The following is an 18,689-nucleotide window of genomic DNA, read 5'->3' as shown; positions in this document are numbered from 1 at the left end:
TTTACCAGAAAGGAAACACGAAGGTTACAATAAAACTGATTTACTGCATTATTTTTTACGTGTAAATGGTCAAATATGACAAATTCACCCCAAGAATTTGACATGAAACCTGTTCAAACAGATAAAATCATTCTGCAGTGACCTCTGATCTCTTTACTCGTGGCTGCTTGTAGTGAAAATCTTGAATTTAAAGTTTGTACATTACAGAGAATGTGATCAGCCGTGTGGCCGAGGACTTACGTTACTCTGAGGTCCAGTGAGCTAAATGCTGATCTTTGTTGTGGTGTCGCTCCGGCTGCTTGAACTCTGAAGGCTGCTGAGACATTCAGTCGTTTAATGGCAGCTGACAAAGTACATGCAGTTTAGTAGCGAGTGTGTTTGGCTGCTCTGTAACTTGACTACTCTATAGTATGTTCAAACAGAAGTGGTAATTAGACTGACAGATTCTCTAAATACGACGAAACATCGCTACAACCCCACTGCACCACTGTGTTTGTGTTTACGCTGTCAGAAACTAACTCTCTAACTTCTCTCTCTCTCACACACACACACACACACACACACACACACTGAGGCAGACAGGGAGAGAAAATTAGGATTATAATCTTGGTAATCAGCAGTCATGCCTGAGGCAGACAGCTGCAGAACTGCAGAGCTCCAATTTAGGTGTTGGACATTAAAAACCATTAAACCCAAGTGAATTTCCACTTATTGATTTTTCTGGGGCAACATTTCAACTTTCACAAAATAAGCCACAGCAGATAATGTGCTCTGCAAAAGCTTCACATTTTTATTTGGAGAGAAAATACAAACACAGAGGAGAGATCAACATTGAGACATACAGTTAAAAATAACCACAATTCATTAGAAATGATTAGTAAATAATTACAAATCTGTCAGTCTGTTTTAGTTGACAGTTCACCTCATAAATAATAATTTTCCCAAAACACAAACAATCAATTTTTTTCCTCATAATTAATTTAATCACACTGACAACTGTGCATCAACAATTTGCTCTTTTAATTTGAAATTAACAATCAAAAATTATGAATTCATGCATATGTTGTTTTTGGTACCCCTTCCCCCTCATTTAAATAAATATATTCATTAAGCACAAGGTCCCCCTATAGGTCACACACCGACTGTAATCCGTTTTCACGGTGAATATGTGGCCCCACGTAGGAGAGCCTGCGTGCGTAATAAAAGGCGAGAGGTGCCTCTCCAGGCTCGCTTGGATGAATGGGACAGGGCTGAAGACACGGTTCACGCGTGAGTGGGAGAGAGAGAGAGAGAGTGTGTGTGTGTGTGTGTGAGAGAGAGAGAGAGAGAGAGAGAGAGAGAGAGAGAGGGAGCTGGACTGCTTCGTTTACATGCAAACACCGTGGCAGTAAATTACGCATGACAATAATTCACCCAGGACTGGATCCACTTTCGACCCGAGAAAAACGGGAGGCAGAGCCGCTTCACCCCATTGCTGCCCTCCTCCTCTTGTTGTTTGGGAAAGGAGAAGAAAAAAAAGTGATGATGGAAATAATCAAAATAAAACAGAGAATAAGATAAACTTACCAAAAAAAAAAACCCCCACGTGAGTTTGGCTGAATCCTCCGATCCACGCAGACAAGTTGGACTCAAACAAAAGTTGCAGATGTGGATATAATAATAATAGTAATGATAATTCTATTAATGCTAATTATTATAATTGTATTACTGATCATAATTTAACAGAATTAGCTGCAGGACTTCTACTATTAATATAAACAAGTAGTATTCCACAAATACAGCAGAGTAAAAAACTGTTTATATACAAAATTCCGAGCAGAAGCTAAGACCCTGTTGGTCTGTGATTTCTTTTTGCTGCATCTGATTGGTTTTTTGGGATGGGGGTGGAGGGGGTGTGTAAGGGGGGGCATAAACCAGTTCAGCCCCTTGATTGATGATTTAATTAGCCATACAGTGGCGAACTGCAGGAGGACAGGACACAAAATAATACTTTATTTACATAACCAATCACGGCGCTGGAAAGGTGGAGCTTCCTCTCTCCCTCTCTCTCTCCCCCTCTCTCCCTCTCTCTCTCTCCCTCTCTCTGTCAGACATGGCTGAGATGGTTGACTTCTTTAATAAATGCGAGATTCATCCTGTTAAGTGGTGTCCAGAACGAAAAATGGCTGAAATAATCCAGGAACATCCCTCTGATATTCCTCTAATATTCCTGCGGGGACTCGCAGTGTGTCTGCGGCTCTCTGTAGTGACTTTGCACTCACTTTATTGTACTTAGAGGTATTTTTCAGCCCCTTTAGTATCATCAGAATATTTCTACAGAGGCTGCAGTCATCTGTCAGTGCTGGGTTATAGTCTGTTTAACACCCCAAATTTATTTTGGATTCACTTTGGTTCATTTTCGTTAGGGGGTGCAATTGGAAAATGACTTGTGCAAATAAGCAGAAGTAAAAATGCAAATGCATTTGTTCCCCCAGAGTGTAACAGTATGTGGAGTTTACACGGTTTCCTATTGTGCAAACACGGGTAGTGGTGTACCTGCAGCACGCTGCTGCTGCTGCTGCTGCTGCAGGTACCTCACAGGTAATAAAGCAACAATTATTCACGTCTGCTGCAACAACAAATCAATCTCACGCGATTTGCCCAATTTTTAGCCTTTAAATTGTTATTTTTCTCTGGAAATTAAAAGACAAGTTCAAATTAAAAGCGCAGAGGAACTGAACTTGTCTCCAGAACCTTTTTGAATGTGGTCCAATAATTTCCTAAAAACAAGAGAAATCTTACTAAATCAAATGACACCAAGTAAATTACGCTCAACGTTAGAAAACGATAATTTGTGGTGAAAATTAGAGGATCTGTTCGCTCACATTTCGGATTTTTTGGAACAAAAAAACAGTTTTACACCAAGTGACAATGTCCACACGGACATTTTTTGCAGCGTAGATAAAAGCCGAGCATCCCCAAACCTTTTGCAGTCGCAGCCAATTACAATAATGAAGAATATGTGGAATTGCCTCCCCACCCCAACTCCTGCATCCTGCCGTATCAACCCTGCCATTTCTGCAAATTAAACGGAGTGGAAATTGAAATAAAGAAAAAAATCCTTACATGATTGCGGCCGGCGTGGACGCGCTCCAAGTTTCTCCCCCCTGCTACACTAACACACACACACACACACACGCACACACACATTGACACGGAGAAAGGGGAAAAAACACACTGTCGCCTGCTCTTTGCTCCGCGTCGAAGCCCGACATAGTTGGTTTCACTCAAAAAGAGAAGAGATGGAGAAAGAGAGAGGAGAGTGAGGGAAAGAAAAGAGGAGGGAGAGGGGGGAGAAAGGAGAGAGGGAGGAAAAAAAACTTCACGTTCAACCCAGAAGATGCTCACGTTTGGCTCTCCTCAATTATCCCCTCCCGTGAAGATAGGTGGCGTGCGTTTCAGGGGGCTTCTCCTCTGTGTTACACGGCAAAGAAAAGGAGGTGGAAAGAAAAAAAATGTCATTAGAAGAGGCGTAACACGTCAGTCCCTACCCAGGTTTGTTTCCTGGAGTGGGTGTAAGACATCAGTTGTAAACCTGCCCTAGCAGGAATAGCGGTCCCTCCCTCCTCCCAACTATTTCTAAGGCTTTATTTCTAAGGCTTTATTATCACCGGTGGAAAAGGATCCGCTCACCGACGCGCTCCGGTATCATCCTTCCTCGCAACTCTTATCCACAAGACACCTCTTTGCACCCCCTAAAAACAGGTATGTGCCTCCTCACTTCTCATTTCTAGCAGTTTTTCCGAGAAAGGTTGGACAATAAACTTCCTCGCGTCCGCGACAGAGTTGGAGCTCAACTTTGCCGTACCTGCACAGGTGGAAATAGGTGCGTTTGTTTTGATTTTTTTCCTTTTTTCACCTCCGTGGTGTAGAGGCGTCCTGCGGGCTCCTGGCAGCCGGGGAAATGCGCTTTTTTGCGGGGCGTTTGGCGCTGCACAGCACCGCTCTCCTTGGGAGGAAAAGGGCGATATGCATCCCGTGTTCCCTCTGAGTCTCTTCAGCTTGTATTATATTAGTGTCTGTTTGTGTGCCCACAACAAACAGCAGCTCTCGTCATCATTCACTTATCCTAATAACGGTATTTGCGCTGATAAATGAGTTGGCCAGCCGAACACCCCACACAGGCGGCTTGAATCTTATCGCTTTTGTTTATGCGCGATTTGAGCCTTAAAGATTTTTCCTCCAGTCCGGAGTCATTCGGCGCATTTCAACAATTATTCCCCATCTGGTATTTATTATCTGTTGACAAGAGGGGTTGGATTTAGTTTATTAAACCTAGAAGTGCAATTTTCTCAGGCGGACCTAAGTGTTTATTGAAGTTATATGACTTTTAATTAGACCACACAGTGAGGGCTCAGTCCAAGCTGAGGCTCGCTCTCGCTCTCGCCGTCTCGGACGTGTAAGCTCTGGGTCTGACCCTAAAATTAGTCAGAAATTTGATTTATTAACCTGTTTCGCCTTCTGTGCCAAAGCCGGAGTGAACGCGCAAAACGTGGACAAATCCTGCCAGTTTAAATTAAAATAAGTGAGTGTTTTATTTTTCTGCAAAGTGATGAAAAATACAAACGGGATTGTGAAACTTTTCTGAATGAAAAACCAAGTGTAATGTTTTCGCTGCAGTCCTCAGTGGCGCACTGAATTTAGCTTTTTCTATTAAGAGAAATTAGAATTCCCTTCCTCCTGCTGCTGTTTGCTGTTAGTGGCACAAAGCTGAGAGGCGATCAGCTGAAAATCAAAATTAGGTGGACACGGATCCCCTCATCGCTCCTTCTCATACTTTCACCCTCGTCTCTTTTTCTTTTTTACAATCTCTCCCTCCATCCAAGTTACATTTGCAGTTTCTTGCCGCGCGTCCTGCGCAAGTGGATCTCCACGCTAATACCCACATTGTTGGTGCTGCTGTGTGTGTGTGTGTGTGTGTTTCCCGTCAGATATCAGGCTGAAATCAAGGAATCGAGTCCATGCGAGCTGCCATCTGATCCCACACACACTTATCAATGAAGCAAGAGATCATGGCGGATGGCCCGAGGTGTAAGAGGCGAAAACAAGCCAACCCGAGACGGAAAAACGGTAAGAAAATCACGGGGGAGACAAACCAAGCAGTCGGGGGGGATATCTTTGGATGTAAGCCTGGTTTGAAGGTTTCCACTGCGGTTCGGGGGTGTATGAGGGTCCGCGGCTGGTGCGCATTTCTGCCTTCCCCTTTTACGCAGGGATAAAGGGACCGCTATCCGGGAGAGAAACTGTGCGTAAATGCGTCCGTGCTGCAGCCGCTGGGAGCTTCAAAAACAGCGGCTTTAAAATGTGTGTTTTCGGGGGGTTATTGTGGGGAAGGGTGTGAAGAGGGGAGTTGGAAACTTGTGGATGTGGGAAAGTTGGAGGCTAGCGGTGCCGGCTGGTTTCTCGCCGGGACAAAATCCGCCATGGGGGGACTGTGTAACGGTCCCTCAGACCATCGCTGGCTGGGGCAGCCTCATGCTGCTCGGTGTAAAAGTCCAACCTTGTGACTTGAGTTGTGATTTGCTTTAATCCACGCGCTGGCATGCGTTAGCCGGGATGTTTTTGTCGTTCTATGGGCCTTTACATCACCCCCACTAGACACATTTTCAAGTGATTTACCCCCACATTGTCGCTGTTTTCCGGGACAAGAAGAGTGGTGAAATAATTCACAGGAGGTGGCATTTGGCTGGTGCTGTAGTTTTTGAACCTGTGCGTTAATGTTTACCTTTCTCACTAAGTGCAGGAGGTTAAATGTGGGAGAAGGATCTTTTCTAAATAGGATGACATGTCCGATAAATGCTGGACATTAATTGGGTCTGGACTGGAGCGCTGGAGGTGGAGGTTTTGTTGGTTTTCTTTCTCCATTTGACTGCACAGTTTCCCACAAGAGGCAAATCTGCAGTGACATTTCCTGGCCCCGTTATTCCTGATTATTCCATATAGGCTCCAAACACACTGGCGAAGTGAGGCAGCCTGTGTAAAACATCGAGGTTGTGATTCAGCTGCTCAGATGAGGCTTTTATTTGCTGTCTCCACAACAGTTTTTAAATCTCTGCCCCCACAGGTTATTTATCTAGATCAGATTTCATTTATTGATTTCATACAATCGATAGCAGACAAGCATTTTGTTCCCCATTAAATAGCACAAGAGCATAACAGTGGAGCTGGAGATTTCCAATATGTATATGTGCATTTGCAGCATTCATACTTTGAAAGAAAAATAGAATAATAAGACACATTTGGAGATATGACAGCCTGTTTAGCTGTGGCCACCTGTTTTGTAAAGGGGGAGTGAGAGGGAAAAAAACAGTCTTGGCTTTTGTACCAAATGCAGCGTTTGATAAAATAATATTAGCAAAGCAAATATAATTTTCACACCCTTAAACCTGACAAGAGCTGGCATGCTTTGGCAGAGTGTGTAAAGAATATTTTTATCTCCTGTAGAAACGTCTTTCATCGAGGAGAGAGTGCGTTTAAAAAATAGATTTCATATCATTCTAGTTTCAAAATGTGAAATGTGAGTTCCCCCTTTTATTTTTTATTTTTCTTCCATAACAACTAGCTCTGTCTGATGACCCCCCCACCCCACCCCAACACCACCACCACCCCCTCCTCCTCCTTCCCTCCCCTCCTCACCCCCAGTCCTCCCCCCCTGGGAATGCAGAGGCTTATTGAGGCTTGGCCACTCTCCTCTCTGTGTCTCTGTCCTCTTCCTGCCTGGCTCTGTGGAGGGATGGCAGGGCAGGGCGAAGCGTGTGACGGCCGGCAGGACAGACGGACTCCTCCAGCAGTTACTAACAAAACGCCCCGAATGCACCAAAAAAAAAAACCCAGCAGCGTGCACAGACACACACAGAGCGGATTTTTCTAAATTTTTTACCAGATGGAGGACGGATGCTCTCAAATTCCCTCTTTCTTGCCTTAACTAACAAATCAGATGAACGTACACAAATGTGAAATAAGAACAATTACAGCTAATTCCACTGAGAGGCTTGTGGAGGTGCTGACATGTTTAGATGTAAATTATAATTTGTGTGCCACCTGTAAATATTTTAGTTTAAAAAGAAAAAGCTAAATATTTTACATCTGCTTTAGTTTTTCTCTTTTAATTAAGCTTGGCGTTGTTACATTTCATCTGATAGACTTTTTCATCCGAGGCGTCCTCACAGATAGAATAAATGGAATTGTGCGGGTTGTTTTTTTTTTTTTAGCTTTTTCAAAATGGAAGGGGCATTTCAGCATTCTTGCCAATTAGTATTAATGAGGCATTTGCTCACTAAGTTGTCTAACCAATGACATTCTCATCCAGATGACTGTTGGCCTTCAGGGTTGGAGGTGCTACAGTAGCTTTACTCACTCACTGCCCAGCCTGTCATGTGGTATTTAACCACAGTTCATGACTTATCCCCTCCTCATCCAAACCTCCTGCACGCCGCTGTCAAGCCTCTGTCTTACAGCTGATAGACTCTGAAATGGCAGCAATGTTTCGAAGCAACAAAACCTGAGAAATGACATTTTTTTGCCGTCCTGTTCCCCACTGTTACACCGCTCTCCTCTCCTGGTGTGAAACTTGATCTCAGCAGCGTGAAGTGTTTGAGAGTTTGGCCCTCGCCAGGTGTTGCTTGTCACATCCAGCTGTGAGCGCCCAACAGAAAAGCGCTCGCACACCTGTCCTTATTTTCTTATTACTCAACCAGGACAGGCATCAAAAACATGCCTTTCTAGAGAGAAAGAAAAATCCTCTTAGTAATCATGTTGTTTTTGATTTGGATGTTACGCAGATTCTTTGCATCAAACTGTGGCAGAGAAAAAAACATGAAAGAGGAAATACAGATGTTGTGCTATTTTTTTTTCAGGGAGTTTTCGGTAAATGTTTGATTCGGCGTCAGCTAGTTTTTTGATTTTTCTCCGTTCCCCAGATGACATTTCGGTGTCAGGACAAACCCTCGGAAATGCACTGATTACATAATCTGAAGCAGCAGCAGCAAAAGAAGAAGCAGAAAGACGAGGCCGGTCTCCCCCTCTCTCTCTTTCTGCGTCTCTCTCTGGCTGCTGGAGTTTGATATAATAGTCTGAATGTGGTTATTAAGGCTATCACAGATTTACGCTTAAGGTGGAGGAAAATAGGGAAGTGTGTGTGTGTGTGTGTGTGGGAGGGGGGGTAGCCTTGCTTTCAGACCCAGACAATGCCAGATTTCTGCCAGTCTAAACAATTTGTCCATCTCTATTATTCCTCTGCCTTTTTAAAGTTGTGTTCGCAGCTCCCGCTGTAGAAAATAGGAAAGGGGGGGGGGGGTAAGACAAGGTGCTCCCTTTCTTCCTCTTCTTTTTCTCCTTCTTCTCTCACCCCCCTCCTCTGTCCTGCCATGTCCCAAGCACCAACCTCCCCCCTTCACTCCTCCTCCTTCTCCCACATTTTCCCTCCTCAAGGTAGGGGCAGCTTTTTGCCATCGTCACTGAGCGAGGGAGGGGGGGGGTAAGAAGAAGAAGAAAAAAAAAAGAGGGGGAGGAGTGGGGCAGGTTTCGCAGGGTGCTTGCGGACAATTGATTGTCAGTGGTAATGTGTTTCATTTACATGTTTATACCGTCAATAGTGGCGGGGGGTTGTCCACCACGCCATTCACTGCTGCCATTCCCATACGGGTTAGCGATTGTGTGGAGCAGCCAAAGCAGACACCTTCCACTCCTGATGGCTTTTTCCTGTAGGAAGAAGCAGAGAAAAGTGTTTTGCAGTGCATTCATGTTTGGGGAAATACGGGATTATTTTGTTTAAGCAAGTGAAATAATTGCTGTAAGATATTGCAGGGGCCAGCAGGAATCAGTCTGCAGCAAGGGGGGGCCTGTTGTGCTCAGAGTGTCGTGGTGTACAGACCCGCAAATAGCCGGGGATGAATCTCACTGGGGTATTTTTATAACGTCGGCCTTGTGGTTGAATCAAAATAGACACATTCCAATTACCCCATGTAAAACGGCGAGCAGGTTTCCCTCAATGCAGGCTAATAAGGAGGCATATTTGTCCTGTCACAACTACACATTGCACTTTGGCGTCTTGTATGAGGCCTTATTATTTTCCGGAGCGTACGGTAGCTTTTTGCATCACTTGATTTTTTTTTTTTTTCTCCCTCGCTCTCCCTCAGCTGCAGTCGTCACTAGCTAAATATATCCATCTGCTCAAAGTGTGTGAGTCAAGTGTATATAGCCAAGCACATAAAAATGAATGGACTTCCCTTACGAGATCATTGTGATTTGAAGCATAGCGTTGGTATATAGGAGCAAAAGGATGTTCCCTTTGGGTAACAGTGTCACATTTGAAAGGGGAAGGAAACATCTTTTTCACAGGATCAGTTTGTCAAAGTGCCCGCAGTATTTACAGTTAGTGTAAATCACATGATTTTATTTTATTTTATTGTATGTGTGTGTGTGTGTGTGTGTGTGTGTGTCACAGAGATACAGTCGTCGCAGTGTGATATCTTCGGCTTTCAAGCTGATATGTTATTCAACAAATCCTCTAATATGTGCTTTCCACAAGGAATTAAATCAGGAATGTAGCTCAGCAACAGCAGCTCCACACACACACACACACACACACACACACACACACACACACATAACAGCAACACACATGCACAGTTTTTTTTTTTTTTTTTTACGCTTTGATAAGGCAGATAAAAGCAAATAGCATGGCTTGTGGCTGTACACCCCCCCCACCCCCAACACACACACACACACACACACAGATACACACACAAATACACAAAAAAAAAAAAAAAAAGAAAGCTAATGATCATCTCAACTCCATCCTGGACACTGGACAGAAAACTTTCATCCATCCTCCTCCTCTCCCCAAAAAATAGCCAAAAACATTTTTGACACATTTTCTCCTTTTTTTTTTTTTTTTTTATTATTATTATTCCTTTTTCTCATTCTTCCTTCGTCGGCCGCCCTGCTTGTGTGAAGATATTTTTCGCCTGGCGGCCAGAGAACACACACTTGCAGAGGCACCGCGAGCCCAGACCCCTGACACCGCGGGTCTTTGGAATGCCTTAGGTACGATTTCACTTTCGCTCACATCAATGCTGACCTGAATGCCTTTCATATCTGATCCGCCGTGTCTCTCCTGGTAAACATCCCCCGGGGGGAGAACAAAGAAAGGAGCTCCTCTTCTTCTTCTTCTTCTCCCTCTTAATCACAATTCAGCCCCTTTCGCCGCCAGCAGCAGGGCTACACATTTGCATTCAGCATCAGAAAAGGGCCTGAGATGAAAAGGGGGGCGAAAAAAAAAGGAGAGCAAGAGAGGATAGGAGGAAAAAAAGAAGAAGAGGAAAGGAAAAAAATAGGGAGAGAGGCAGAAAAGGGTGGGTGGGTGGTGGAGAGAAATAACTAGGGTGTTTGTGGTTGTTTGTTGGTCGTCCCGTGGTTACAAGCCTTTTATAGCCTCCCTACTCTAGCAGGGACCCAGGCTCCTCCTGACAGACAGATAGTGTTACGAGATGGCATGCCCACACTATTCGTGGCAACTCACACTTAAGAAGAAGAAAAAAAATCCTTGCTGCGACCGATTGGATTGCGCTTAAAGAAGGCGATAAGAGTCGGGAGCAGGTGTCTTTGCGATGCGCTTATTTTTTCTTTTCTTGTCTGTTTGTCAGCAAGATCCCTCCAGAACGCCTCAGTGACTCTGAATGTCAAAAAATAAATTAGCCAGCACACTTTAGTGGTGATCTTCAGGATTTTTTTTAGGGAGGGCCGTTGTTTTTGTGGTCGAAATGAGCCGTTTCTGAATTCCTTAATACGTCGCTATCGTTTTTGAAAATCTATCGAGTGAGAAAAAAAACACATGATGTCTTCTTATGTAAACTCACACAACACAGTCTATCTGTAACTTTACCAGAATGATTAGCAAGATGTCTTTATCGTCCGATTCCCAGGCTGGATATATGCAAATCTTAAGCAAAGATGGGGAGATGGAAGGGAGGGGGGTACCTCAGCTCTTTAAATGGCATCATGTGATATGGATTCCAGTTTTCTTTCTTCCCCCTCTCTTTCTATTCCTTACTCAGAACTTTTTTTTTTCTTTTTGGTTAAGAAGAAGGATTATCGGTACACCTTCCCTCCCTCCTCCTCCTGGCCAAGCTGCGCAGGATTTAGGCAGATTTACTTCAGCAAACACCTTTGGACACTGGGGGAAAGAAGGAGTCTGTTTGCAAAAGGGGCCTTTTGTTCCGAGAGGTTCTGGATAATGCCTTACCAGGCAGCCATGATATTAACCCGTGCTTTGTAGAAATCGGGTGGAGGTTGTGGTGCTGGGGGGGGTTAACTCTTTGTATGACAACTCTCTGCTGTTTGTACATCCCCTATGTGGCCATCCCTCCTTCTCTTCCCTTCATTAAAACAGCTTTAAGCTGCACTGCTTGTGCTTGGTTTGCACTGTTGTTTTGGTAACTCGAAATTCCTGTGATTTTTGTGATGGGACATATTGGTTTGGAAAAGCAAAGCTGCAGAAGTTACAGTGTATTTGGGGTGATGCACACTCACGCACACAAAAACACACACACACACACACACACAGCAGTTGCCACTGCCAAGAACGATGAAAAGCGAGAGCGGTGGCTGGGATCCGTTGCCTGACTAACACCGAGGCATGAATCAGCCAATAGTGAGCCAACTCTGCCCCTGTGACTTCCCTTTATGTTTAAACGGCAATAATGATGTATCGTCCAAAACAATGTGGCGACACAGGCAGCAACGTGGCATTCCCTGCATGCTTGGCCTTAATCTTTTGAATTTTGTTTGTGCATCATAAAAAAGGAGGCAGTGCAGGAGTCAGTTTTTAGTGCATGGCAGCTGAACTGTTGCTGAACTTCTGCTTCTTCCCCAGAAGGAACCGCCTCAGAAAAATCTGGTTCTGCTCGCCTTTTAGCCACTTGAAACTATAGCGAGTGCTCTGCTGTATCCACTTGAGATATTAAAGTTGTGAGTTAGATTATGCTAATTGGGCTGTGCTGTGTAATAGTCACGGCTGAGGGTAGTTTGGGTCTGTTGCTGCGTCATGTGAGCGTGGTGAACACAGGCCGAGAGCTGTCGCTGTGGCACGCCGATTGTCAGAAGTTCGGGTCGCTCGGACATCGACGGCTCAGGATGGTGTGAAAGAAGCAGAGATGGAGAGTGATGGAGCAAAGGTGACAGACTTAAAGGTGTTTGTGGCGGCGGCGTTCTGCCTGTCAAACCCTGACCCACCTCCCTCAATCCTTTCTTTTTCTCTTCCTCGGGATTTGACAGGTCGTATCAACTCCCCCCTTTGCTGTGATGTACGCCTGCTCTGCGACACGCTAGTCTAAGTAAAGTTGCAATGCAGTCAGATGTCTTTTTCCTGCTTCCCTGACTTTATTTCATGCCTTCTTGCTTATTTTCTCTTTTTCTCTCCCTCAGTCTTCCTCCCATCCCTTTGTTTTCTCTGTTTCCTCCTTTCACTTCTTGCGATTTCACAAAAAAGCAAACACAGAAATTGAAACTTCAGTGGTCCAGCAAATAATTGCATGCATTTGGACTTTTCATTTACGTGTGTACACTCTTTACCCTAAGCCGGCATGTTTTATGCATTGCGTAGGAGGAAAATGCATTTTGAAATATCATGCCTCATTTGAGTCTTTCTCAAGTGAAAATGCAAAGTCTTTATTTGGCCCATCCGTTCCGTCTCGTCCTGCTGTTTGCACTTATTCAGTTGTTGCACCGCGTCTCGCCTGTGATTTTTCGACATTTTCCACGCGTCAACTTTTCCCATTTGCGAGGGAGTCTGGGCGCGACAGACGACAGGTTGCTGAGCAGGTGTAAACTAACATTCGGATTTCATAATCAAATGGCAGGGGGGCGAAAAACAACTTTAAAAACACCTTATTTTTCCTAACAATGGTATGTGTGTGCATGTTTATCCCCGTGTGGATGCACAAGGGGAGTTTGAATGGCAACTGTTCCGCCCAATTAAATGTACATTTTAATACAAGCATGCCTCGCTTGTAGATTTGCCTTTTGAAGTTTACAGATTTACTGTGTTTAGTTTCTTCTTAGACATTTATGTCTATCGGATGAATTTCTGTAAAATGATTCACACTTTGTTTTTTGTGTAAATCACATGTTGTTTGTCATGTTCAATAATTCAGTAATATTAGAGCGACCTGTCAAGTCAAATCTGTTTTTTAGTGGTTTAACAGACAGGATTTTGTCTTAATAGAGCAACAAAGGAACAGATATAGATTGAGTGAAAAGAAGAAACACATCACAGCTGGTTCGAGCTTGTGTGTGAATGCAGCTCTGCTCTGTGTGTGTGTGTGTGTGTGTGTGTGACTTATCACTGCTGTCAACCGTAAAACAGGGCACAGCTTCATGACGCTTCTGAGGAAAAGGAGAAAAAAAGTAATCACCTCAATTGCCCATTAAAATGATTTTTCTCCATGTTTTTTTTTTTTTCGGCAGCTGCTTCAGAGATGACACCTTTGTGCAAACAAGTGTTGAAAGCAGCCCCCAGTTTTCTGCTCTGATGTCGGCACCGCTGATCTGCAAGCATCGCTTGCTGCCACATGTGCACACACACACACACATTTAGGGAAAGACACACACACTCTTTGATGTATGTTTGATTGTTGGGTGGAAGAGCTCTTCTGGCAAGGTCACGGCCGCATGGAACAATCAATAACAGATCACCAGATTAAGGCATGGTGACATCTGGAAATCTCGGCCTCTTCCACATACGACTCAACACATTTTGCTGCACACCGTCCCACCTTTAATTCAGTATAATAGAACATGCTATTTGATCAGCGCTCGCTTTCTTACTTTGGTTCATTATTCAGAAGGTGTCCCGCTTCTCTGCCACCTAAGTGCACCCCTCTCGTTACCTTTTTTTTTTTTAACGAGGACTTGTCTGCTTTGGTTTGTGCTCCGGTTTCCCCCCATCTCGCGTGGAAGTAAATTCAGATGCGTTATCTCAATTTAATTGCAGCCGATTGCCGAGCGAGATTAGGACGAAATTAGGTCATTTTGCGGTTGCACAAATTTCACTCACTTCCACGCTTTCATCTCGCCGTTGATCAAGCACCTTCTTAACCGGAGGTTGCAGCGAAAAGAGGAAATGGTCAGAAATTACACTCCGGCCTCCTTGTTATTCAAACATACATTTAACCTTTGGCAAGAGTGAGTCAAGGAGAGCTGAAACATGGAGGTGGCGGTGGGAGGGGGGGGAGCGCATCTTCCCCTTTAAATGTCATCTGTGGTGCAGTCAGTGGACATGTGTAGCAAAGTCGACCCTGTTAAAAACTCTGTGAGGTGAATTCACGTGTTAATGAGTTCTGACTGGAGAGGGAGCCCCCTCTCCTGAGCGCCTCGTGTCCCGTCGCTGTCAAACGCGAATGTCAAACAAACACCTCCTCAGGTAGCGGGGGGATAATCACACCGACAGGCCTGTCCTCAGCCTTTCTGACACGCAGGACAAACAGGGGCTGAGGCTGCAACAGAGACAAGCTCTTCGAGGTTTCTGGCTACAGCTAGCGGCTGGATTTTGGGGCGAGGTGGTCAAGCAGGAGGTCAGAGATTTTTTGTTTAATATGTGACAGTAAATTAAACATTGCGAGGTTGGAGTCTGACAGGGTTGAGCTCTTTGGGGTTGTGGTTGTAGTTTTGGTTTGAGTGACAAAGCAAGAATCCAGGATTTGGTTTTGGTTTGGACAAGGCACTGAATCAGAATTTAAGGGCTAGATGCTGTGTGATTATTATCATTATCTAGTTTTTAAAGTCATGATGAAGTGATAAAACGGAGGTTTGTGTGGTCGTGGCTGTAGCTTGCCATTGACGCCTCATTTTTTTGGCCTAAAGATAACGGATGTGAGTTATGGCTGACTTTGGTTGCACCGTCTTTTCAAGCTGGATTGCTGGAGCAAAAGTGTTGCTGCGGAGGGTTGGATGGGTATTTCCTGACCTAGAAACCTTGTGGGAGATTGGGTCAGATATGGAGACTCAAGCTCAGATTTGGCCTTGTGACTCAGCCTGAGACAGAGCCTGATCTTTGGTTTAGGTCAAGGCTTTATGACTCGTCGGCCTGAGGTTGTTTTTAACATCACTGAGGTTGAAATGTTTAGTATATTCTTAGTGATTTTGGTTGTGGCCTTTTCAGTTCCTGTGGGGATTAGTTTTAAAGTCAAGGATGCAGCTTTTTCTGTCCTCCTTTCTCGTATTTCTGTCTTCTAAAAGTTGCACCATTAAGCTATTAGTTAGATGCCTAAAATGTAAATGTGAATAACCAGAGGGGGATGTTGACACTGACATATTTTAGCAAATCTTGACAAATTTAGCTTATCATAACAGTCAAGTTTTCCTTTCTGCCTTGAAACTTAGCCTTTGGTGTGCCCCTCCAGTCCATTTCCCCTACCTCTTCTTCCATCCATCCCAGTCATCTAACCAGTCAGCCCACTCTAATTACTTCTCCCCCACCCAAGGGAAGCTACTTCCTTATCGCCAGGCCGTCTTGCTCCGGCATTCCTGAGATAAATTCCCCACCACTTCGTTATTCTTACTACTTAGGGGTATTGGAATTAGCATGTCCATCAAAGCAGACCTTGTACTCTGCCTTTTTTCTCACACCCCTCCTTACGACCTTATCAGTGGTCATACATTACAGCCGGGCACGGGACGTGTCCACAGGCTGCAGAGGTGAATAACGGACAAAGGTATCGAGCTATGCGTCTGACATCAAAGACTGAGAGATGATGAAGTGGTGCAGATACGCAGCTTGTGGCGCTTTGCTGTGGCCTTTTGGAAGCACAGGTACTTCAGGGCTGCGTGCTAATGGATTCATCAGACTGCATGTTGTCCAGGTGGCTGGAGCACGTGACCGCTCATATTCTGTAGTCGCCGAAAACTGTGTATTAAAGAGCTCCCGTTGTTGCCGAGAAGCTGTCATTCACACACCGAGCGACTTTCACAACCTCTTTAGTCGCTTCATACCTGTTAAAACCTCCTCTTAGCAATTTGAAACACGCACAAGCATCCCTGGGTAAATAATCAGAGCTCCATTCATGCCTGCGAACCCCACTTTTTTTTGCAGATGTGTGGGTTTGATGGAGACCGAGCCCTCGCCTCCTTCCTTCCTTCCTTCCGCTACTCGCCGTATGTTTCCCAACATGGTTTATACCTCAACAGCAAGCAGACGCCGCCTTATAAACTGGCAATCACAGTATCACTAATGTTATTACTTTTCATAATTAGTTACAGCAACACTCATTCCACGACTGGCGGAAAGGAGTATTCCTTAGTAATTAAGGTAATGAAATATTCATTTATGCTACCTTTTCAGCAGTCTCACAAATGAGCCAGCCATGCTTAATGTCCGCCCTGCCTCTGATTTTATTATGATGGCAGACTGGCACATCTGCAATTAGTACTCGCACTGACAGTTAGTGTTTTGCGCGGGGCGGTAAGCAGAGGGAGGTGAGGTGAAGCAGCGGAGGGTGGGTGCACCCTGGTGCGATTACACTCCCCCCTAGACCCTCCCCTCCTCCTCCAGCACCCTCCACTCCACTAACCTTGACTTTTTTTTGCCGTTTTTTTGTGTTACCTTTATCTCCTCCTCCCCTGCCGTCTCCTCCCCGACGGAGAGGTTACCTTTTCCCAACGGTGCAAAATCGACTTGACATAACTGTTCATCAGTTTCGGTCCCTCTTCTACCCCCCACCCCCCTCTTTTCTCCCTCCGACTCCCCACCTCACCCCGAGGTAGTTTGCATCAAATCAGGCCCAGTCAAGCTTCAAGTGGAAATTGGCAGGCCAGAACCTGACAGTGGAGGAGAGAAAGAGGGAGGGGGAAGTCAACTAAAGCAGGGAAGCCTGAACTACATCCAAGATGGTGATCGTGAGGTCAAGTTCTGGGGTTAAGTGCTGATAAGTCGGTTTAACATCAGGCTTAATTGAACTGGAGAAGACACCAATTTCTTTTTCTTCCCAGGTAGACTGCATCATATTAGTGATAATACACCGCCAACATCTGTGGATTCCTTGACCATGTTTGCAATTTCGAGGGCCAAATCACAAGCTGCCAAACATTCCCACATTTTCTTTCTGCTCATCATAATCACCAGGAGACTGACGTGAGCAGTTTCCCTCAGTAGCAACGTGTGCAGCATTAGTGAGACAAAGATTTTTAAAGATGTTGTAAAGAGATGTTGACCAGTCAAAGTTATTAGAAAATTGCAGTGAATATTGATTAAAGGGAGCTAAAGGACTGTTTTTTTAGAGGGCACTGGGTGGATGCACCATGGGTTTGAAAATGGCTGACACTTGCAAACATTCACACATGTTCACCAGGCAAGTGCACATCTGCACACACACACACACGATGTCACACACAAACACATGCCTTTACGCAAACACACACACACACACTTGCATCCAGATTTACATATTTGGACACAAACACACTCAGTGTCAGTCAGTCATACACACATTTGCACACATGCAGAAACACACACACACACAGAGCCCTATATATATCACACACTGATGTACACACACACACACACACACACACACACACACACATGCTAATTGGCACACAGACAGGTCACAGCAGACGCAGATGTGCCGTTTCTTTCATTTTTCTTTTTCTTTTTTTTTCCACCGAACCTCACTGTGGCCCTTAGAGGGAAGCAGATAAGGACTTTGTGATGAAACTTTTAGTGAATCTCGCTGCTCCAGTTCTGTCGCAGCCACGTCACAAAGCTCAAAACGCTGCGCCCCCCCCCATCTCTCCTCACAGCTGCCATATATTCTTATTAAGGTTGAGTGGGAGAGGTGAGTATTATTGTGTTTTTATTCATTTCTTCTTCCCTCCTGACTGTCCGCAAGCGCATATTTCAATAGTTTTTGGCCTTTTGACTCTCAGGTCTGTTTTCTTCACCTCAGTATCTCTTTTTTTCTCCCTGTCGCACCTTTTCTCTACTTTTCTTTCTGTGTTTCCATCGTCTGCCTTCTCTCCTTTTACCTTTTACTCCTTGGCACTTTCTTTGCCATCCTCTTCTTTTTCCCCTCCTTCTGTCTTAATCTTTCTTCTCCCCCTCCCACCCCTCCCCACCCTCATATTTTCCTCCCTTTCCCCCTGTGTTATTCCTCTTCTTCTCCCTCTCCTCCCTCCCTGCCTGTCCTGAGCTTTGCATGTGCTCTGATGGGCTGATGGCCGTTTCGACAGGGCAGCATTGAGGTAAAACGGTGTGACGGCAGAGTTTTGTTAAGCCGAGAACAAAGGCTCAGAGATGCCGGGCCAAGCCATTGTCCCGCGCCCATATTGGCCTTGCCACAGTTTTGCAGGATTTAATGCTCTGTTTACCTCCAGCCAATCGCCACTAATATTCAAAGAGGAGCTTCTTCCTTTTAGACGCATCTCAGGATGATTTAAGATAGATCCATAAAAAAAAACCTGCAGCTTTGCTGGTAGAGGATTGATTCAGACAGAGTGAGAGTGACATGGCTGCACTTTTTGAAAACACACTCGCTGGTTTTCTTTCTGTGCCATTTATCTATTTTGAGAAAAAAAAATAATTCTCAGCTTCTAGTTCAGTATCTTTTAAATAAAATGTCAAATAAGATTTGCATGTAACCCATGTAGCATACGTA

At 44.7% G+C, this 18,689-nt stretch overlaps 1 protein-coding gene across 2 annotated transcripts in view; it reads left to right on the top strand.

Annotated features, from left to right (window-relative positions):
* The first annotated feature begins 4,973 nt into the window (after positions 1 to 4,973).
* zeb2b (zinc finger E-box binding homeobox 2b) overlaps positions 4,974 to 18,689 on the top strand; it is an 85,236-nt gene continuing 71,520 nt past the window's right edge. For both annotated transcript variants that reach the window (XM_070855518.1, XM_070855517.1), the window contains exon 1: positions 4,974 to 5,109. In XM_070855518.1, the coding sequence (XP_070711619.1) occupies positions 5,037 to 5,109 (73 nt within the window). In that variant the 5' untranslated portion in view covers positions 4,974 to 5,036. The remainder of the gene's footprint in view (positions 5,110 to 18,689) is intronic.

Source organism: Pempheris klunzingeri, chromosome 24, assembly GCF_042242105.1.
Source record: "Pempheris klunzingeri isolate RE-2024b chromosome 24, fPemKlu1.hap1, whole genome shotgun sequence".
In the NCBI taxonomy this organism is placed as follows: Eukaryota; Metazoa; Chordata; class Actinopteri; order Acropomatiformes; family Pempheridae; genus Pempheris; species Pempheris klunzingeri.
The sequence above is the reverse complement of the archived record's forward strand: the minus strand, read 5'-3'. Positions and strand labels throughout refer to the sequence as shown.